The sequence below is a fragment of the Ctenopharyngodon idella genome, chromosome 17 (genome assembly GCF_019924925.1).
Source record: "Ctenopharyngodon idella isolate HZGC_01 chromosome 17, HZGC01, whole genome shotgun sequence".
Classification (NCBI taxonomy): domain Eukaryota; kingdom Metazoa; phylum Chordata; class Actinopteri; order Cypriniformes; family Xenocyprididae; genus Ctenopharyngodon; species Ctenopharyngodon idella.
The window spans coordinates 19,532,763-19,555,594 of NC_067236.1; the positions used below are offsets into that span (position 1 = coordinate 19,532,763).

Genomic DNA, 22,832 nt, shown 5'->3' on the forward strand with positions numbered 1-22,832 from the left:
AAATTGATTTAGCAGATTTATTCATAGGCTTCTTCTGTCATATTAAAGGTTCCTAGCGTTTTGTCTGATGTCAGATATAATTAGGTTAGGCCGACCATTAGCTGCGTCAGAAATAGATTGGGATAGAGAACACTGTGTTCTTCTCATGTATGCCAAGATGATCTGATCTCAGAGGAACTGTAGTGCCATTACAATCCCAGAACAACTATCTGTGGAAATGAATTCAGTCAAGATCCAAACGTGACTCCAAACACTTCAGGAATAAGGTAAAGGGCAACTTTTGGCCCTCTAGCGGCTAAAAAACAAAACTGAATGCATTTTGCGGAAGAACACTTTTGGTTGTGCTTCGGCTCTGCGTGACTGTGCGGATGAATATGACGCTTCACAATATAATGCTTTAAAATGAACTCCTAGAGAGCTATATGTTAAATAAAATACCTTACTCACCTGTTGAGTATAAAAACACCATCATATATTCGCGACACTTTAACAACATTTCAAATCCCTCAGTTCTCGCCATCCCCGAAAAGCCAAGTCAATGTTGATTGTTGTAATACGAGCTCTTTCACGTTCTCTTTTTTGCCAGCAGACTCTCCTCTGTTCGGCGTTTGTTTAAAACGAGTGATTCCCCGGAGGTTCGAGATTTAACGAGCTCCGTGTCAACCTTTCTCGCTCATGTGACAACTAACCTATGTTACTCCCACACCAGACACGCATCAAAGTAGGCGGAGCAACTTTATCTATTTACAGACGAGACGCGCGCGGCCGAGTGACTCATGTACGCAATTTCCCGCGAAAACCATCCCGTCAGGTCTAAAATATAAAAACGTGTAATAGGTTTATCATAGTGAATCAGGGTAAGACAAAACCGCGTTTTGGAACAAGGATTGATGTATTGACTGAATTTTGTTAATTTTGGACAAAGAAAAGTTGCATAGTGTATCTTTAAAATGTATTAATTATATTTGTTTTGTTTTGTTCTACCTTGCATTCCCCAAAGTTTCACATGCATCACATGTAGAAATGCTGATAAGTCCTTGCATTAGATACAAAGTATAATTTATTGATTTATTGTGCAAGACAAAGTAGTGTAACACAAGCACTTTTCAAGCCAAATATTTGACAAAAATGTTTATTTTCATTCATGCCATCGAGACTTTTTTTTTAAAGTCCAAAGCGACTTATTTAAAGTTTATATCTTTCATTTGTCCAAGCGTTCCATGTGAATCAAACTCGTGGCTACGACTGAAATTGCATACTTCACTACTATATAGTAGGCAAAACAGTATGTTGAAAAAGGGCTGTGTCCGAAATTGCATACTTCAGCACTATATAGTAGGTGAAAAACAGTATGTGACAAAAGGGCTGCGTCCAAAATCGCATACTTCCCTACTATACAGTATGCGAGAAACAGTATGTGACAAAAGGGCTGTGTCCGAAATTGCATACTTCCCTGCTATATAGTAGGTTGCAATGTGACAAAAGGGCTGCATCCGAAATCACATACTTCTCTATTATATAGTAGGTGAAAAACAGTATGTGACAAAAGGGCTGCGTCCGAAATCGCATACTTCCCTACTATAGAGTATGCGAGAAACAGTATGTGAAAAAAGGGCTGTGTCTGAAATCTCATACTTCCCTACTATATAGTAGGTCGAAAAACAGTATGTGACAAAAAGGCTGCATCCGAAATCACATACTTCCCTACTATATAGGTGAAAACAGTATGTGACAAAAGGGCTGCGTCCAAAATCGCATACTTCCCTACTATACAGTATGCGAGAAACAGTATGTGACAAAAGGGCTGTGTCCGAAATTGCATACTTCCCTGCTATACAGTAGGTTGCAATGTGACAAAAGGGCTGCGTCCGAAATCACATACTTCTCTATTATATAGTAGGTGGAAAACAGTATGTGACAAAAGGGCTGCGTCCGAAATCGCATACTTCACTACTATACAGTATGCGAGAAACAGTATGTGACAAAAGGGCTGCGTCCGAAATCTTATACTTCCCTACTATGTAGTAGGCGAAAAACTGTGACAAAAGGGCTGCGTCTGAAATCGCATACTTCCCTACTATACAGTATGCGAGAAACAGTATGTGAAAAAAGGGCTGCGTCTGAAATCTCATACTTCCCTACTATATAGTAGGTCGAAAAACAGTATGTGACAAAAAGGCTGCATCCGAAATCACATACTTCCCTACTATATAGGTGAAAACAGTATGTGACAAAAGGGCTGTGTCCGAAATTGCATACTTCCCTACTATACAGTATGCGAGAAACAGTATGTGACAAAAGGGCTGTGTCCGAAATTGCATACTTCCCTGCTATACAGTAGGTTGCAATGTGACAAAAGGGCTGCGTCCGAAATCACATACTTCTCTATTATATAGTAGGTGGAAAACAGTATGTGACAAAAGGGCTGCGTCCGAAATCGCATACTTCCCTACTATACAGTATGCGAGAAACAGTATGTGACAAAAGGGCTGCGTCCGAAATCTTATACTTCCCTACTATGTAGTAGGCGAAAAACTGTGACAAAAGGGCTGCGTCTAAAATCGCATACTTCCCTACTATACAGTATGCGAGAAACAGTATGTGAAAAAAGGGCTGCGTCTGAAATCTCATACTTCCCTACTATATAGTAGGTCGAAAAACAGTATGTGACAAAAAGGCTGCATCCGAAATCACATACTTCCCTACTATATAGGTGAAAACAGTATGTGACAAAAGGGCTGTGTCCGAAATTGCATACTTCCCTGCTATATAGTAGGTTGCAATGTGACAAAAGGGCTGCGTCCGAAATCACATACTTCTCTATTATATAGTAGGTGAAAAACAGTATGTAACAAAAGGGCTGCGTCCGAAATCGTATACTTCCCTACTATGTAGTAGGCGAAAAAAAGTTTGTGACAAAAGGGCTGCGTCCGAAATCGCATACTCTCTTGAGTAGGTACTTTTTTTTTTTAATTACTTTGCAATTGCTAAAAAAAGTATGTATGTAGTATGAATGTAATCCAGACATACTACATCCGCCATGATGTCATTATCATGTGACCTACCAGCGTCAGTTGCGATTCACTGTCCATGGTATGCACACTTCAGAATCTCGCCGGAAGTAGTAGGTCATCTGGGGACTTTTAGCCGACTGTTTTATGAGTACTGAGAATTCAGAGATACTTCTTTTGCCACATACTATATAGTAGGCTAGTATGCGATTTCAGACGCAGCCTAGCATTGCTATGCTTTACCAGTTCTAGTGTTGAAAATGAAGACAAAAATATTTTGCTATATAATTTTTTATGCTTCTGGAGAAATTAAAAATTTTCAAGACATCCTCCATCAGAGTGATATAATTGACTTTAATTAAACAGTCCATTTCCGCGATCAGTCCCAGAAGCAATAGTTGCGGTAATTCACCTACCGGTCAGCAGGTGGCGGTAATCGCGTCCTCGCGTCTGTCCGCCGCTGAAGCGGATGAAGAAGAAGCAGAATCCTTAAAGCGCGAACGCGTGTGTTTTTCCTTCACGTTCGCGCGGTTTGTTTGGTTCTAAAGTTTGTTTATTGTTATTTTTTTCTTTTTCCTCCGCTTTATTTGTTGTATTTTATACCCTGTCGTTTTTAAAATGCCTAAGAGGTCCTATCCTTTCAGCGAAAGCTTCTCCTCTCAGTATAAAGTTCATGTTGGTCAGAAGGAGATCAATAACTGTGGCGTATTTGGACTCAAATACAGACAAGAAATTTATGGTAAGATTAAAACATATTTATTACATTTATAAATCGTTGTAAACAAAACTATTGCTTGTAGTGATTGATAATCATGTTAAGGATATTAACAATGTTACTAATTAATAACGACCAGTTATCAGCAGGCGGTGTTAATGTCATCAGTTTAATCAATCATAATGTATTATTGGTCAGTGTTTAATTGTGTGTAATTAAAGCTGCTTTTAAAACCTGAAACACGATTGAATCCTGCTGGTAAGATTAATCAAAGCCAGTAATATTTATATAAAGATTCATAGTGAATATTATATATGAATATTTCTAATCTTACCAGCAGGTTAGCTTATTTGTTAAACATTAGTGCTAGACTTTGAGGGTTTTGTTTTGTCTGTATCAACTTGTTTTTCTTAATTAGAAAAGACCAAAAATCTGCTGTTCAACGGGACCAAAGCCATGATGGGTCGAATCTGGAAGGCGGACGGGGAGGAGAAGGTGTCAGACTTGCTGGTGTCCGATCCAGCTCCTGGACATCAGACTCTTCTCCGAGGACAGACCACCATCGGGCTGGATGGACGGTTAAAGAGAGCGGACGCTGTTCCAGGTGAAGCCTGAGATTCAGTGTGATTATTTGTTGTCATAATGTGGTGATCAAACACTGTCAGTACAAAAATAACATTAACTAGTGCTGTAGTCAAGACACCTAAACCAAGACCGACCAACACTCCTTAAAATCATCTGAAAGATCCACATTTACTGCCTGAGAAATGCTTATTATATCATGTTATAAACAAATATCATATCTTGAACTTTCAGGCGTTTGTTTTAATTTTGGTGACATTTTTGACAATCCACCGTTAATTTCTGACCCGGCACAAAAGAAACCAAATTAGAAATAAGTTATTGATTGCATTTGAAGCAGGGAGTTTTACATCAGTCACATTAATGTTAAATAAATCAGACCGTGTGCCGGCAGTTCACTGATAATCCTGAGTCGTCTTAAGCCCGGGATACACCAATCCTTTAAGATCATTACAAATCACACTGTGCGACATGGATCCAATTGAACTCGGGCATGACATGCACGTAGACCGTATGATGATGACACCTGTTGACTCGTAGGCTACGACGCAAGTTTCTATAGAAGAATAAAGAATAAATAGTGGTTAACAAAAATATCATGTTGAATCACACTTTGGCGGTTGTAATTTGTGTGTTAAATAAAAAGGATGTGGCGAAAGGGAAAAGAGCTTGAGGTAAGCAGTTTTAAGTTTTAGTGCCATGTCGCTTTGATTTCAGATCGCATTTTTATTGGCTGATCAGTAGACGTAGGTTGTAGAGCAAACGCACTGTGCGATGATCAGGCTGAATTTCTGACACGGTCAGAAAACTATCGTAGGTTATCTTTGGTCGCAAGACCGAGAAAACCGCTGTCTTTGAGTCTCTCTCACTGCACGATTGTTTCACGATGGCAGTCTTTCGTCTGGGACAGCCCTTTAGGCCTGGAACACATTAGATGATTTTCAAAATTTAAAGGGTTAGTTCACCCAAAATTAATAATGTCATTAATTACTCCCCCTCATGTCGTTCCACACCCGTAAGACCTTCGTTCATCTTCAGAACACAAATTAAGATATTTTTGATGAAATCCGAGAGGTTTTTTTTTATCTCCCATAGAAAGCAACAATTACTGTGATTCAAGGTCCAGAAAGCTACTAAAAACATTAAGACGTGACCGCAGTGGTTCAACCTTAATGTTAAGAAGTGACGAGAAAAAACAAAAGTAATGATGGGAGAATCTAGTGATGGATGATTTCAAAACACTGCTTCATGAAGCTTTACGAATCTTTTGTTTCGAATCAGTGGTTCAGAGCGTGAATCAAACTGCCAAAGTCACGTGAACCATTAAAATCTCGAAACGTTTCGACTTCTAACGCAACGAAGCCTCATTTACTGAAATCACGTGACCTTGGCGCTCCAAACCACTGATTTGAAACAAAAGATTAGTAAAGCTTCATGAAGCAGTGTTTTGAAATCACCCATCACTAGATATTGTTGAATAAAGTCCTTATTTTGTTTTTTGGCGCACAAAGTATTCTCATCACTTCATAACGTTAAGGTTGAACCACTGTAGTCACATGACTGTTTTAAATATGTCTTTAGTAGCTTTCTGGGCATCTGAAAGTGTTAATTATCTTCCTGTCAATGGAGGCCTCACTGAGCCATCGGATTTTTTCAAAAATATCTTAATTTGTGTTCTGAAGATGAACGAAGGTCTTACGGGTGTGGAACGACATGAGGGTGAGTAATTAATGACAGAATTTTCATTTTTGGGTGAACTAACCCTATAAAACAGGATGAAATCTGATTGGCTGTCAATGTTTGTATCATTTATCAGCTGGAAAAAAAATTGTTCTGAGAATGATTCCAACAATATCGTTTCTAGATGCTGTTATAGTTGTGCTGTGGACGATTTTTAGAACTCCATCTTTATCGTTATAGTTGTCGTCCTTGGTGTGAACAGGCCTTTAGTCTGAGCCCAAGACAGTACAAATGCGGTCAAGACTGAGGCCTTAAAAAAAAAAAAAAAAAAAAATCTGAGGTATAATTTTCAGATTCTGAAGAAAAAGTCAGAATTGTGAGAGGGGGAAAAAGTAGCAGTTATTTTATTTTTTTACCCCCATACAAACCTGTTTGACTCCTTACGAACAGATTCTTCAGAATACAATTTGTCACATGGGTAAATGATTATGGTTTGATCAGCTCCGCTCTTATGATACAGGTTGTGCAGCGGCTCCTTCAGCGTGTTGCGTGTGTCAGCGGGTCTCGGGTTCGAGGAAGCCGTGCTCTCAGTGCGAGCGTCCCGCGTGTCCCGCCTGCGTCCAGCAGTGCAGCAGCTGCTCCGACCGCTGCTGCTCCTTGTGCTCCGTCACAGAGTGAGTCTTCATCATCTGAACACACTGTCTACTGAACTCAATCCTGCAGATCTGTGTCTGACCGTGATTCTGTCCTCAGTTACAGCGAGCGTTACGAGCGCGTCCTCTGCTGCGGCTGTTCGTCCTGATGGCGGAGTTCACAGAACTGATGGATGCATGCCGAGATGATTTACGCCGGACGTCATTTTTAATGCATTATCAATGAAATGTAAATTAGATTACTATTTTATATATATATATATGCTTGCGTTGTTTCTTGCTCTTTCCCTCCACTTGTGTACATACTCCTGTGATTATTGAAATAAATACTTGATGTTGATGCTTTCCTAATTGTTGCTTGGAGTTTTTTTTTTTTTTCTTAAAGCATAATGTTTTCTCATGCAGTGAAATATATTCTTTGCATTAGTTTCATTAGTGATGCTATCATGTGTCGGTCACTAGAGGGCAGCATCTGAATATAGTTCATTAGTGCTTCTGAAGAGACGTGTGTTTCTGTCAGGACTATTCACTAGCTTCATTAATGCTGCTTTAATTGTGCAATTCTTTTAGAATGAAATGGAAGTCTTTAAAAGTTGTTTAAAATGTATTTATATAACAATTAATTTGCATTTAAATCTAGATACTGGAGGCAGAGGTTTAATGCTCCCCTTATTCTAACACTTAAGGAAACTGAAGTCAGATTTCAGTGTAAATTGGAAACTTTAAGCTCAATCAGACACTGAACTCATGAATACTTGCATGATGTTTACGGCTCCGTTTGACTTTGAGCAACTGGGTTCTTCTGGGGTGTTTCACTGAGAGAAAGTACTATAGTATTACCATGGTACTTGTATTATGGTTTAAGTAAGATTTATGTAGTCTTTTCTGCTCAAGGCTGCATTTATGTGATCAAAAATACTGTAATATTGTGAAATATTACAAATTAAAATAGTTTTCTATGTGAATATATAGTAAAGTGTAATTTATTCCTGTGATCAAAGCTGAATTTTCAGCATCATTACTCCAGTCTTCAGTGTCACATGATCCTTCAGAAATCATTCTGATATGATGATTTGATGCTCAAGAAACATGATTATCAATGTTGAAATTGTGATAGTTTATTCTTCAGGATTCTTTTCGTAACATTTATAAATGTCTTTACTGTCAATTTTGATAAATTTGATGCATTACTGCTGAATAAAAGAATTCATTTCTTTTAATAAACAATTTGTACTATTCGCAATTTGATCGAAACAAACCCCCCGCAATTAAAGGCACAATATGTAAGATTTTTGGTTTAAAGTATCAAAAAACCACTAGAACAGTGTTATATATTTTGTTGACTTGTGTACTTACATTATCCCAAATGTTTCCAAGAATGTTTAAATCCAAAGAAATAAGCAATTTTAACCATGACACGGACCATGTCCGTGCGTCGCCTATCAGTGACGTCACACCCACATTACCCTCGATTTCCGATTTTATTTTGTAGAAACCATGGAAACACCAAAGACGCTTTAATATATTGTGTTTTACTAGACAAGGGAACAACTGTTTGGATACATTTATAGACAGAAAACGAATCATCGTTATATAGCTCAACACGTTTAGTTTTGATTATATTACTTATCACCGAGCGAACGCTCAGAGTAATGTTATAACATCATTTTCAACACTCAAATGTATCTAATATGATAAACAGTGCTGCGTTACCCCACATACGTTTGACTGGAAGAAGCGGAAGCAGCGACTGTGACATAATAAAAGTCCCGCTGCTCTCGAGGCGTGTGTCGCATTCGTCTCTCATTAGCAGTCGCTCCAGCCCTGCTCTGCTTCATACTACAGTAATGTTAATAATCTCATCCATGAACATGATTTCTGCTCGAGTCCCATCAGATTCTTTTCCCCTCCCATGATTCCACACTCAATTTCGGCATCATCAAGCTACGCCTGTTTTGAATTGGCGACCTCTAGTGGCGAAAAGTTACATATTGTGCCTTTAATACTGTATATCATTCATAAACTCTTTACTGCACATAACACTGTTTTTTGGCTTATATGACAAAACATTTCCTTTAATACATGTTATGTTTATGAATATTTAAATAATGTATTTATTTATATGCTCTCACTATTAAACATGCATCTCTTAAATCAGTGATCAAACGCCCTGTCTGTGATACTCTAGTCCTGAAGATAGATCACCGAATAATGATGTAAATGTGGGTCTGATTCTTACTAGTCTTATAATACTTTTTTTACATCCTTTTTGAAGCTTGAAAACCTCTTTCATTTCATGAAAAGTCTTCGGAGCATCTCCTCCTGTGTCCCACAGGAGAAAGACATGAAGGTGAGTAAATGATTACAATACAGATCATGATATTAAGGGCAAGAGTTTTCATGCATGCTGTGGAGATGGGAAAGCAATCAGATGTTCCTCACGCTGCTCCTCTCTGTGTATATGGCGGTGTTCTTTTGTCTGTGGCTTCTCTGCAGCTGTCCAGACTTTCATCACGAGCGTTTTACTGTAAAAGGTCACAGACGTGGCTTCCGAGGCGGCTCCTCTTTCTCTGCGCCACATGCCAGGGACCCTGAAGGCCTGACGGGCCCTGCTGACTCCTGGACGGACTTAAGTCCAGGCGTGTGGCTCTGAATCCGGGAGCAGCTGTGCACAGAGAGACAGTGAGACACAGGCCTTCCTCGCTGATGCCACTGCTATAAATACGTGTGTGTAGCGAAGGAGTGACAGCTGTGCTTGAGCAGGATGGTGTTCGGCTGCTCCTCCATCAGCTCACATCACACAAGTTACTAATATCCTCCTTCTTACGCTCTACAATGTTCACGAGTCTTGAAAATGAGTTTGCTATGTGTAATTATCCACCATGATTCGAAGGTGTTCTGGTTGGTTGCTAACATTTTTTTTGAGTATTTATAGCTTGTTGATATAAAAATGTGTTTTCTTTCTGTTCTGAGTGGTTGTTAGAGTGATTCTTGCATTCTTGTATCAGCAATATAATAATGCTTACAACACATGAACAACAACCTAGCAACACCTTAGCAACCACTCAAAACAGCATAACAACCATCTAGCAACACCTTAACAATCATTCTGAACAGCTAGAAAATGCATTCTTGTATCAGCAATCTAATAATGCTCACAACACATGAACAACAACCTAGCAACACCTTAGCAACCACTCAGAACACAGTAACAACCACACAGCAACACCTTAACAATCACTCGGAACAGCTAGAAAATGTGTTATGGAGTTCTGAGTGGTTGCCAAGGTGTTGCTAGGTAGTAGTTCATTTGTTGTGAACATTATTAGATTGCTGATACAAGAATGCATTTTCTAGCTGTCCTGAGTGATTGTTAAGGTGTTGCTGGGTGGTTGTTATGGTGTTCTAAGTGGTGGTTAGGCTGTTCTGAGTGGTTTCTAAGGTGTTGCTAGGTGGTTGCTAAGGTGTTGTTCATTTGTCGTGAGCATTATTATATTGCTGATACAAGAATGCATTTTCTAGCTTTCCTGAGTGATTGTTAAGGTGTTGTGGGGTGGTTGTTTTGTTCTGATTGGTTGCTAAGGTGTTGCTAGGTTGTTCATGTGTTGTGAGCATTATTAGCTTGTTGATACAAGAATGCATTTTCTAGCTGTTCTGAGTGATCGTTAAGGTGTTGCTGAGTGGTTGTTATGGTGTTCTGAGTGGTTGCTAAGGTGTTGCTAGGTTGTTCATGTGTTGTGAGCATTATTAGCTTGTTGATACAAGAATGCATTTTCTAGCTGTTCTGAGTGATCGTTAAGGTGTTGCTGGGTGGTTGATATGGTGTTCTGAGTGGTTGCTGGGTTGTTCTGAGTGGTTGCCAAGGTGTTGCTATGTTGTTGTTCATGCGTTGTGAGCATTATTAGATTGCTGATACAAGAATGCATTTTCTAGCTGTTCTGAGTGATCTTTAAGGTGTTGCTGGGTGGTTGATATGGTGTTCTGAGTGGTTGCCAAGGTGTTGCTACGTTGTTGTTCATGCGTTGTGAGCATTATTAGATTGTTGATACAAGAATGCATTGTCTAGCTGTTATGAGTGATTGTTAAGGTGTTGCTAGGTGGTTGTTATGGTGTTTTGAGTGATTGTTAGGCTGTTCTGAGTGGTTGCTAAGGTGTTGTTCATGTGTTGTGTGCATTATTAGTTTGTTGATACAAGAATGCATTTTCTAGCTGTTCTTGTTTTTGTTGGATACAGAGGATATACAAACATAAAAGTACCAAAAGGTACTGTGGTATTAACATAATTTTTAGGCAGGACTACATACTGTTCTTTGAAATATTTGTATGATTGTGCATGAATATAATAATCATATATGTTTTCTAGCTGTTCTGGGTGGTCGCTAGGGTGTTGCTGGGTGTTTTCTTGGGTGTTTTTTTATAGTTGCTATAAATATTTTGTTTATGATGGTGCATGAATATAATAATCATATGCGTTTTCTAGCTGTTCTGACTGGTTGCTAGGGTGTTCTGAGTGGTTTTTTAACGTTTTTTTTTTTTTTACATTGGCTTGTTACTTTGTTCAATAAAACACAGTTAATAAGAAAAAATGAGGATATACCAACATAAAAGTATGGTACATTAACATCATTTTTAGGCGTGTACTACATGCTGTTCAATACACAATGTTGCATGAATATAACAATCATATGTGTTTTGTAGCTGTTCTGAGTGGTCGCTAGGGTGTTGCTAGAGTGTTCTGAGTGGTTACTAAGGTTTTTATACAGTAACTCATTCAGCTCATAGAAGCGCCACTAATGAGAAAAAACGAGTGTATGGTATTACCATGATTTCTGTACCATGTTAGGACTGTGGAATTTTCTAAAATACCTTGAAAATATGATGAATACTTGCATGAATACAATATCATGGTATTTATCAAAGTATCATAGTATGAACATCTCATACCATCACTGTATGACCCCACAGTGCTAATAAGGTGACATTGAGGATATAAGAGGATATATGAGGATTTGAAGTTAATTATATAAGACACAAAGGTCTCGTCTCTGACAGAGCGTTGCTCATTTTCCTGTTTTATGTGCATGAGTGTGTGTGTGTGTGTGTGTGAGGCTGCATCGCTCCTTTTCAAGTGTGACCACCTGTCTTTTGTTATGAAGTAAATAAATAAATAAACATGGCCAAGCACCAGATGTCCCCGGCCGTCCGTTCAGAGGTCAAGGTCTCCCACCGCTGGCCTTGCGAGGTGAAGACATCCAAGTTTCAACTTCACTTCTCCTACAAAGACTTCCTGTCGTCTGGGGAATACATGCAAATGTGCTAGCTGTGGTGAAATGGAAATTACATGAAGCTTTTTGATAAGCGAGGGCAAAACACACATCTAATTAAGTCAAAGAGACGACAGCGCGCTCATCAAAGAGTACAACTAGTCATGGCGTGCTTGTTTCTCATTTGCTAGTTGTCTAGTCCAGTCCTTCAACTGGTTTTATGCTCCAGATTTTATATTAGACGTCAAGTGGAGACCAGAATCATTTATGGCAGAAAATTAAATGTCCTTTTAATCAATAGAAATTAAAACATATGCAAAATTATGTGACATGACTGACCAAATATTTTAGTTTTACATTTACAAGATTTACAATAATTAATTTGAAATATTTCCCATATTGTTGTCTGGGTTGGATCTGCTTTTACTTTGTAGGGTTTTTGAGGATGAGGGCGTCTCACGAATGAGATTTGTGTACGTGTATCCATCTGTTTATTATGTTGTTGTTATTGTATCATATTCAAAATGTGAATATATTCATGTACTCTTAAACATAAAACTTCTTTATTGGCACTGATGCTTCCATAAAGAACCCTGGAACCTTTTCATTCCACAAAAGTTTCTTTATTGTGTAAAAAGGTTGTTTAGATTATTAAAATGGTTCTTTTAAGAATTGTTCACTGAAAGGTTCTTCATGGAACCAAAAATGGTTCTTCTATGGCATTACTGTGGGAAAAAAACCTTTTAGAACCTTTATTTTGTAAGAGTGTATGTGTTTATGTTCTGCAATAAAAGAAGAAAAGTTTGATTGAACACAGCATGACCTTTGACATTAACATCAAAAAATACAGATTTTCTCCTCCCATTTAAAAGCAATTTATTAATGCACAATATATGGTTGGATATGTTTTATCATTACCATTTAACAAGGTGTTGCTAGGTGGTTGCTCACGTGTTGTATAGCATTTTCTAGCTGTTCTGAGTGATTGCTGGGGTTGCTGGGGTGTTCTGATTGGTTGCTAAGGTGTTGTTAGGTGGTTGCTCAAGTGTTGTGAACATTATTTGCTTGTTGATACAATAATGCATTTTCTAGCTGTTCTGAGTGGTTGCTAAGGTGTTGCTAGGGTGTTCTGAGTAGTTGCTGGGGTGTTCTGATTGGTTGCTAAGCTGTTGCTAGGTGGTTGCTCATGTGTTGTGAACATTATTAGCTTGTTGATACAAGAATAAATTTTCTAGCTGTTCAGAGTGATTGGTAAGGTGTTGCTGGGGGGTTGCTAGGGTGTTGTGAATGGTTGCTTGGGTGTTCTGAGTAGTTGCTAAGGTGTTGTTAGGTGGTTGCTCAAGTGTTTTGAGCATTATTTGCTTGTTGATACAATAATGCATTTTCTATCTGTTCTGAATGGTTGTTAAGGTGTTGCTGGGGGGTTGCTAGGGTGTTCTGAGTGGTTGCTGGGGTGTTCTGATTGGTTGCTCAAGTGTTGTGAACATTATTTGCTTGTTGATACAATAATGCATTTTCTATCTGTTCTGAATGGTTGTTAAGGTGTTGCTGGGGGGTTGCTAGGGTGTTCTGAGTGGTTGCTGGGGTGTTCTGATTGGTTGCTAAGGTGTTGTTAGGTGGTTGCTCAAGCGTTGTGAACATTATTTGCTTGTTGATACAATAATGCATTTTCTAGCTGTTCTGAGTGGTTGCTAAGGTGTTGCTGGGGGGTTGCTAGAGTGTTCTGAGTGGTTGCTGGGGTGTTCTGATTGGTTGCTAAGGTGTTGCTAGGTGGTTGCTCACGTGTTGTGAGCATTATTAGCTTGTTGATACAAGAATGCATTTTCTAGCTGTTCTGAGTGATTGCTAAGGTGTTGCTGGGGGGATGGCAGGGTGTTCTGAGTGGTTGCTATGGTGTTCTGATTGGTTGCTGAGGTGTTTGCCAATGTGTTGTGAGCATTATTAGCTTGTTGATAGAAGAATGCTTTTTCTAGCTGTTCTGAGTGATTGGTAAGGTGTTGCTGGGGGGTTGCTAGGGTGTTCTGATTGGTTGCTAAGGTGTTGTTAGGTGGTTGCTCAAGTGTTGTGAACATTATTTGCTTGTTGATACAATAATGCATTTTCTAGCTGTTCTGAGTGGTTGCTAAGGTGTTGCTGGGGGGTTGCTAGAGTGTTCTGAGTGGTTGCTGGGGTGTTCTGATTGGTTGCTAAGGTGTTGCTAGGTGGTTGCTCACGTGTTGTGAGCATTATTAGCTTGTTGATACAAGAATGCATTTTCTAGCTGTTCTGAGTGATTGCTAAGGTGTTGCTGGGGGGATGGCAGGGTGTTCTGAGTGGTTGCTATGGTGTTCTGATTGGTTGCTGAGGTGTTTGCCAATGTGTTGTGAGCATTATTAGCTTGTTGATAGAAGAATGCTTTTTCTAGCTGTTCTGAGTGATTGGTAAGGTGTTGCTGGGGGGTTGCTAGGGTGTTCTGATTGGTTGCTAAGATGTTGTTAGTTGGTTGCTCACGTGTTGTGAGCATTATTAGCTTGTTGATACAAGAATACATTTTCTAGCTGTTCTGAGTGATTGCTAAGAAACACCATTACTAAGAAAAAAAATCATATTCCAAGGTAAAGGTGTCGTGGTATTAACATGATTTTTAGGCATGGTACCATGTTAGGACTATATGCTGTTCTTTGAAATATAATATGTACAATGGTGCATGAATATAATAATCATCTGTTTTCTAGCGGTTCTGAGCAGTGCTAAGGTGTTGTTAGGTGGTTGCTCAAGTGTTGTGAGCATTATTAGCTTGTTGATACAAGAATGCATTTTCTAGCTGTTCTGAGCGGTGCTAAGGCTTTTTGTGTCTTTACAGTAGCTCATTTAGCACATAAATACACCACTAATGAGAAAAAAATTGGTATTATCTTGATTTTTGTACCATATTAATGTTAAATAATGAGAAAGGGGTCGATATGCTTTATCACTACCCTCTAACAGTTTTTTCAGTGCTGTCCGACCCCATTAGAAACCACCACCGCTTTCTAATTTTATGACTGACCTCAGCCAGGTGAAATGTTAGTAGAATAAACCGCAGTCCTCCTCCGGGCCTCCAGTTTAAATTCTAGAGTTTCTAGACGCGCCATCACACACCCTCATTTACACGTCATTCCCTTTAATCGGGTCTAACCCGTAACTACAGCGGTTCGCTGAGCTCCAGGGCAGAACTTGAGAGGTGTAGCGGACAATAGACACACTGAACTACTAACCGCAGACAAAAGAGTCGGCGGTAGATGGGGGTCGTTCTCTCGGAGCGTGTGGTCTCGATGGGGGCAGGGCCATGGGAATCACATCACGAGCAGCTGGATTTCTTTACATGTGCAGTCGGAGAATAATTAGGATCTCGCTCGCTAAGAAAATGACCAGTGAATTGGCTTTGAGATTCCGAATTAGCCACGCATTTCTTTTCCTGCGTGAATTGTTTGTTTGCTCAGAATGCAAATGAGCGTCCAGTCGAAGGAGGCGTTCTTTCATTGAGGAAATGCTGAACGAGGAAGTCAAACAAGTTGAACACGAAAAACGGAATAAAGTTGCAGGTTCACTCTACACTGCACCTGCTTTATATCTAGTTTGTGTGTGTGTGTGTGTGTGTGTGTGTGTGATATTCCCTCCCCTTCCACATCATCTGTATTCAGGAGAAGCTGCAGTGTTTTCTGTACACAAATCCACACCGACAGACGACTGACGTGAAACTCCTTGGAAATACGTTTGAGGTCATTCATCCCTTGTTCCCAACGGGTTTCCACGACTTTTCCACACTCTTAGAAGAAAAGGTTCTATATAGAACCTTAAAATGGTTCCGTCAGGCGCATTATATTAGCTACAGAACCTTTTAGCGGTTCCCGATAATTTTATGGATTTGGTTTTAATTAATTAACTTTAATGTTTAATTTTAAATCAATTTTATGAATTAAACAGCTTATACACATACTTTATCACTAGGGGAAAAATGACATAGCTAACCATTAAACGTGAATGTATTATGCAATCTTTTAAAACATTTCTCCTTATAGAACTTTTTTGGTTTTTGGTTTTCTAAGAGTGACCTGAGATTTTTTTAAAAATTCATGTTAAAAATCACACTCAAAAAGAGCAATAAAATAATTGAGCTGAGAGGAAGCCGTGAACTAATTACACTCTAAAAAACATTGGGTTGTTTTCAACCCAAGGGCTGGGTAAATATAGGACAGAACACGTTAGGTTCATTTTACCCAGCAAATTGGGTTGTTTATTTAACCCAGAATAATGGGTTGATTTATTTTACTGTAATACTAGCTTATTTTTTCTTTTAATTCATACATGAATTAATGTTTACGGATTAACTTCCTCTCAATTTTTTTTTATAGTATAGCATATTTTATATCGTTTTTAAGCTCGTTTAACAAATATTAGAAGTAAAAATGAAACATTTACAAGTAATTCAAGTGTAATCGACCAGTTTCTGTTGTCCCGTTTCCACCGTAACGGCGCTGGATCTCGTGCCGGAGATGGCTCGCGTTCGGCGGGGGAACTGATAACTTTAGACCGCCGCCTGCGTTTCACTCGTAGCTGAGAAATGCTGTGACTGACTCCGGCATAACCTGTCCATAAATAATCAGTGTACAATTCTGAGAATATTTTACCGTCCTAAGTATTTATATTCTGTATCTTTTTGAATAAATCGAAATGTTATGCAATTGGCATCAGGCGTTTCCATCACGGAAAAGACCGACGCGACACTCGTTTAGGTGACTGACATCGCGCCCCTTTGCATAAAATTAAACGATATACAGAAGAATAACGAATTTTTAGATAAAATAAAACGTACACAAACCTGTATTTTACCGAAGACATGCACCAATTTGACGGAGCTGCACTGCTCTCTCCTGAAGAGGTGCAAAAAGCCCGCGATAAATAACTCAACCCCTGGGTTATTAGGTCTGACCCAGGAGCTGGGTAACATAAAAACCACCCAAACACTGGAAAAATAACCCCAAAAAATGACTAATAAGGCTCAACCCATGACTTGAATAGAAGTGCTGGTTGCCTTAAATTTTTGAGTTCACTAAAATTAAAAAATTGAGTTAATACAATGAAGGCTATTGGTTTAATCAACAGAAACTCAAACTATTATGTTATCTGAACCACATTAATTATTGAAGTTGATTTGACAAAAGAAAAAATTTTGTGATAAATCACGAAAATAATTTTTTACAGTGTGATCGAAATTTCTAAGATTTTAGCAATTTTCATACCTATTCTAGGGAATTTTAAAGGTGCTGGAAATGTCCAGGTTTTTTGATCATTTTGAAGATTCTTAATCTTCAGTCATGCAATGTCGCTTGAACGTCATTGTTTAAAAAAAAAAAGACAAACACAGTAATTCCACAGAAAATGTTGTTTAATCTACGCTTAAGCTAAATAAAGATCTAGATAAAGATTGTCACATCTTCACAGCACAAACAAATGGGCACAAAAGTCAAATGTGTCCGAAGAAGGAAACAAGGAAAGAAAGAAAGAAAAAAAGCAAGCGCACACAAACAGAGAATCAAAATAAATTACCAAAGAATTCCAAGCAAATTCAAAATCAAACAGATTGTCATCTACATTCACTAAAAGACTCACAACGAAGCTTTTGTTTCCTATAAAATATGTTTTTTGTTTATCAAAAAATTATATTACATCTAATGGCACTTCTACAAAGTCTATTAAAAAGTCTCAACTTAGTATCATCTTTCATTTTACAAGTCAAAATTCTGAGATACAGTAAAATTCTGCACAAGAAACAAACCAATAAATATTACTTATGATTATACAATTTCACAGTCTGAACCTTAGAAGACAATAATCCAGTATTAATGTACATATACAGACTGAAGTGAGAAACACACCTGTCATCTTTAAATCATTATTACTGTCACTGAAAATCTGACAGTAAAGTAGCGTGATATGTGTTTACAAACAGACCGAATCATTCTCTCTTCTTACTGTCCATGATTATAAGTTATTATTGCATTCATATATTGGCTGAATGTTGCTTTGAACATCTTGTCAAAGTTGTGATCATGTAAATACATCAAAATAAAGAGAAAAGAAGTATAAAAACATTCACTGAAATCCACAAATCAACTAAATTACCAGCATGTGAAATCTTCTGTTAAGGATTTACTTGCTCACAAACTCCAGTGTAATAATTATTTTGCACAGAACTGAAAATACAAACAAACAAAATTAGATTTGTCCAACAAACGTGCAAGAACACTGATCTCAATAAAGGATCGAGTGTGAACAAATGAAGCACGTCCCTCGACAGATGATGCACGGTTGTTTTAATATGTAAGAAATATCATTATTGTGGGTCTTTCAGGTAGATTATTAGTCTTCAGGTCATTCAGATGTTTGTGCTTGTGAACCAAACAGTTCTTTCCCTCAGAAACGAGGAAACAACGACAGCGATTTTAACGTCGGCTACAGCTGGAAGACTGTCTTGTCAGTGTGAAAAACTGCAGAGAGTTCAGTCATACTATACTCCAGAAGAAATGTGACAAGGATTTGATAAATAAAATACATATTTACAATAAATACACAGTTAGAAATAGCAGCCTACAGTATATGAGTGTTGTATCTATCACAGAAGTGCTTGATAGTCAAACTTCATTCGATAAGCATGATGAAATCAGGTACTCACATACAGCAACTGATCGATTATCCCAATATTAGAGAGCAAATATCAGCACAATCATGTTCTATGCTTTAAATGTCAAGTCTAGAGTAAACCCTGAACCAAAAAACAAACTAATAAATAACTAATCAAGTTTATCAGGACCGATGAAACGTACAGCATAACGTGGATTTTTTTTTTTTTTAGTGCTAGTTATTGTTACTACATAAACATTCTGTCCTAGTGAAGCGTTCAAAGTCAAGAAAACACCTTCAAAACGGCCTCACGTCGATTCAGTCAGCAGTGGTTCAACCATATGTCTGTTTGCAGAAATATATAACAAATCAAAACAAAGAAAACAGTAGATGTTAGCGAAATAAAGAATCAATGTTTTTCAGATATTAGTATTAACTCAGCTAGTCCTTCATTCCCTCTAAACTCCGACCGCCATCAAGATTTGATGAGGGTTGATTCTTTCTTTTTTATGAGGACACAACTAAATATCTCTAGTTATCAAAGAAAAATGTCGTAATTCTGACTGACAGTAGCTTTAAAAGGCAAATAAACGTCACTTTAAATGTTGGCAAGTGCAGAACCTTCGGTGACGAAGCCCTTCAGGAGACAAAAAGCGCACAAAACTTCTGCATAACAAACTGTAACAGCTTATAGAAATAAAATCTGCCTGTCTGTACTTCAGGTATTTGTGTGTGTGTGTGTGTGTGTGTGTGTGAATGAGTTTGTGTGTGTCAATAAGAGAGTGTGTGTGTGTGTGAGATTATGCACAAATCAATGAAATCATCAACCATACAGTACATCTTCAAAACGTAATTATGATCAAGTAATTTGTAATAAATTACAGCAGATATGAAACCAAATCTTCTGGACGGAGCTGCAGAACTGTTTTATCAGTGCATTGCATGTGTATATATGTGTGTGTGTGTGTGTGTGTTTATGTATATATGTATATGTATGTATATATGTGTGTGTGTATATATTATATATATATATGCATGTATGTGTGTGTTTGCGTGTGTTTATATATTTATACATGAGATGTCAAAGTCCCAAGTGCATCAAATTGTTGATTGCTGGAGACACAATTGTGTCAATAAAGAAATTTTCTGCCAATTGCAAAATACTGGATACTATTATTATTATTACTGATAATAGCCTGCCTCAAGCCTGTTCATTATAACCGCTGATTGCACCATCATGAGCTTCAGTTATCCAATAGCCAGTGTTTTGACGAGGCCGCAGTGAAACTTGCGTATGTGCCGGTACAGATCTCCCGACTGCGTGAAGCGCCGCTCGCACCACTTGCAGGCGTGCGGTTTCTCTCGCGTGTGCACCACGGCGTGCCGGCTCAAGTTGTGCGAGTACTGGAAGCTCTTCCCGCACTGGCCGCAGGTGTACGGCTTCTCGCCGGAGTGCGTGCGCTCGTGCCGCTTGAGCGTGTACATGCAGGAGAAGGTCTTGCCGCACTGCGAGCAGGTGGGGACGGAGCCGTCGGGTGAGAGCTTGGCGCGCACGCCGTCCTTCTCCCGGAAATGCGAGCTGAGGTGCAGCTGCAGTACGTGCGGGCTCGGGAAAACCTTACTGCATAGCGGACACACGCAGACTTGTCGCCCGCCCGGCGGGAGGAGAACCCCGCTGGAGGTGGAGATGTCCGAGGATGCTAGGTCGTCCTCATCCTCGCCCTCGCTGTCTCCGAGCTGGCGCTCCGAACGCACGCGCAACTCCTCCTCCACTTCCATCAGATCGTCCTCCGGAGGGAGCAGGGCAGCAGCGGCCTTGTTTCCGGGGAAAAGTTCAGCGAACCCTGTCACCACCGAGCTCCTGGCACTATTCCCAAAGCGCTGGCTCTCCGGGCTCACCGGATCACCGTCCTCCTGCTCTGACAGCAAGTCATGTTCGTCTTTAACAAGTGGCTCGGTGCCCTGCTGCTGGCTGTCGAGGGCCAGCTGTCCCGAGACGTAGGAGGGGTGGAAGGCGTCTCGGCTCGACAGAGGCTTGAAAGACAAATCCAGCGCGCAGTCCGTGTCATCCGACGCCCGGGACCTCTGGGACACGGGGACGGCTGAACTACTGACATCAGCTTTTGTTTTTCCAGCTGTTCGGACACAGGCCTCGGCCTCTGCTGACACATAATTGACACCTACAAGGTCCGGGTGACCGTTCGCCTTCTGCCCGTCGCAATCTGCGCGCGCGTCCTCCTGAAGCGCAGTCCCGTCGCACACCTCCTTATCCTTCAACTTTCCCTTGCACACTTTGACGATGTCGTACATGTGCAGGTAGCTGGCGGCAGCCAGGACGTCCTCCACGGGCAGACTGCTGAACTCCAGTTTCCCCTCATACATAAATTCAAGCAGCGAGCCGAAAGCCGGCGCCGTCACAATGTCACTGTTCAAATGCACAACGTCCCTTTTGTCCAGCTGGTCCCTGTAGAAGAGGTGGAAGTACATGCTGCAGGAGGCCAGCACGGCTCGGTGCGCTTTGAATCTCGTCTCCCCGACCAGCACGGTGCAGTCGCAGAGGAAACCTTGCCGTCTCTGCTGACTCAGGCACTGCAGTAACTGGCGGCTATGGTCTGGGAACTCCATTCTTATGCCCGGGGAACCTGCCGGAAAACAGGAAAAACTGGATGTTAAATAAACGCTGGGTAGCCATTCACTTAACGACGCATCTACAGGCCGCTGGAGACGAACAAAAGTAGACCCAACCCGTGCCTGGTGCGTTAAAAACGCACAACTTGCGAGCTGCTTTTCCTTTTGAGCACAACAAATGTTTCAGTCAACGTCTAATGCAACAAAAGTTGTGTTTCTACAAAGAAAAATCTTTTATCTCACTTCTAATTCAACATACAAGCCACTGAACACACGTTAAAACCAAGTTGTGCTGAATATCAGCTGTCAAAAATAGTCAAGCAACCTGTTATGCTCTTGTTAAACTAATGCCAGCATCAACATACCCTCTTCTATATCAGCGCTCAGACAAGTTCAGTTTGAGCTTCCCATCAAACAGCAGCAGTGAATGAATCCAGTCATGCGCAGACAACACCTCACATCTCCAAACACCAGGAAAACACAGCTAAAACATGACGAACGCCATAAACTAAGAGAAAAGAACAGCTCCAGAGCAGCAGAAGACTGAACGCTGCCGATCGTCCATGTGAGCGGAAAGAAAGAGTGTGTGTGTGTGTGTGTGTGTGTGTGTGTGTGAGAGAGAGATCTGGTAGAGTCAGCTGCTCTGACATCAGCCTCAAATCTCCAGCTGTGTCTTTATGCCATATGTTCCTCTGAGGAACCTCAAACTTCTCTGACTTTATGCGTTTTAACACGTTATAATTATAATATGATCCAGACAGACAGACGCGTCGCACTGATATTAAAGTTTCTCTGAAGCGCGAACGAGCTCGTGACAGGACACTTTTGTTTTAAAAACAACTCGAGTAAAGCGCTCGAACAAGATTAGGTATTACGCATAACTTTTACGCGTCTTCTTTGATTCTTTAATCAACGCCAACACATTTCACAAGCCGATGTCGCTCGGATCGCACGTTATAAACTCCGATCTCGTGAGGAGCGGCAGCGGAACTCGCGGATCAAACGCGCCGCGCGCTGATACAATGTGTCACATTCAGCTGCATGTAAGTCCACATCAAAGCTCATACTCACTGTCGTGTCCTCAGATGGACCCGCGTGCGCTCATGGTGTGAGTCCAGATGTTGTTGGAGTCTCTGTTTCTATTCCACAGCGCGATTCGAGTCTGGTGCGCATGAAGCACTCTGCGCTGCGCGTGTTTGTGTGTGTGTGTGTGTCAAGCAGGTTGTTAATGGTCCAGTCTCGCGATATCACCAGTGTACTGTACTTCAGGACAAACTCACACTGGGGCAGTAAGTAGCAGTGTTCACTTAAAAGACAGCTGTGCTACTCATTCTACATTTATAACAGCTTATTCACTCTAAAAAAATGATTGGGTTAAAAACAACCCAAGTTGGGTTGAAAATGGACAAACCCAGCGGTTGGGTTGTTTTGGTGTGCTGGGCAGTTTTATTTAACTCAACTATTGTTTAAAAATTACTATATGTCTGTTCTGGCTTAAAATGAACCCAAAATATGTTGGAAATTAAAAATCAGACACATAATTACTAGAGGAAACAATAATAATCAAAAGGTGAACATTTATTAATAAGCAATTTAATAAATGTTTATTATTTAATTATTATTCATTAAACTTAATAAATGTTCATTTCCAACATAC

General features: G+C 39.8%; 2 protein-coding genes across 3 annotated transcripts; one reads left to right on the forward strand and one right to left on the reverse strand.

Moving 5' to 3' along the window:
• Window positions 1-3,466: 3,466 nt before the first annotated feature.
• On the forward strand, window positions 3,467-6,992 carry siva1 (SIVA1, apoptosis-inducing factor). The gene is made up of 4 exons (XM_051869067.1): window positions 3,467-3,750; window positions 4,145-4,330; window positions 6,509-6,662; window positions 6,742-6,992. The coding sequence occupies exons 1-4, from the start codon at window positions 3,630-3,632 to the stop codon at window positions 6,788-6,790; spliced, it is 510 nt and encodes a 169-aa protein (XP_051725027.1). The 5' UTR covers window positions 3,467-3,629; the 3' UTR covers window positions 6,791-6,992.
• Window positions 6,993-17,294: 10,302 nt separating this feature from the next.
• Window positions 17,295-22,371, reverse strand: zbtb42 (zinc finger and BTB domain containing 42). 2 transcript variants are annotated; one of them, XM_051869028.1, is made up of 2 exons: window positions 22,247-22,371; window positions 17,295-21,189 (listed from the first exon to the last, which is right to left on the reverse strand). In XM_051869028.1, exon 2 carries the CDS (start codon window positions 21,170-21,172, stop codon window positions 19,796-19,798), a length of 1,377 nt encoding a protein of 458 aa, XP_051724988.1. In that variant the 5' UTR covers window positions 21,173-21,189; window positions 22,247-22,371; the 3' UTR covers window positions 17,295-19,795. The 2 variants fall into 2 exon arrangements, with proteins under 2 accessions (XP_051724988.1, XP_051724989.1); XM_051869029.1 differs by lacking the exon at window positions 22,247-22,371 and adding an exon at window positions 21,541-21,691.
• Window positions 22,372-22,832: the final 461 nt, after the last annotated feature.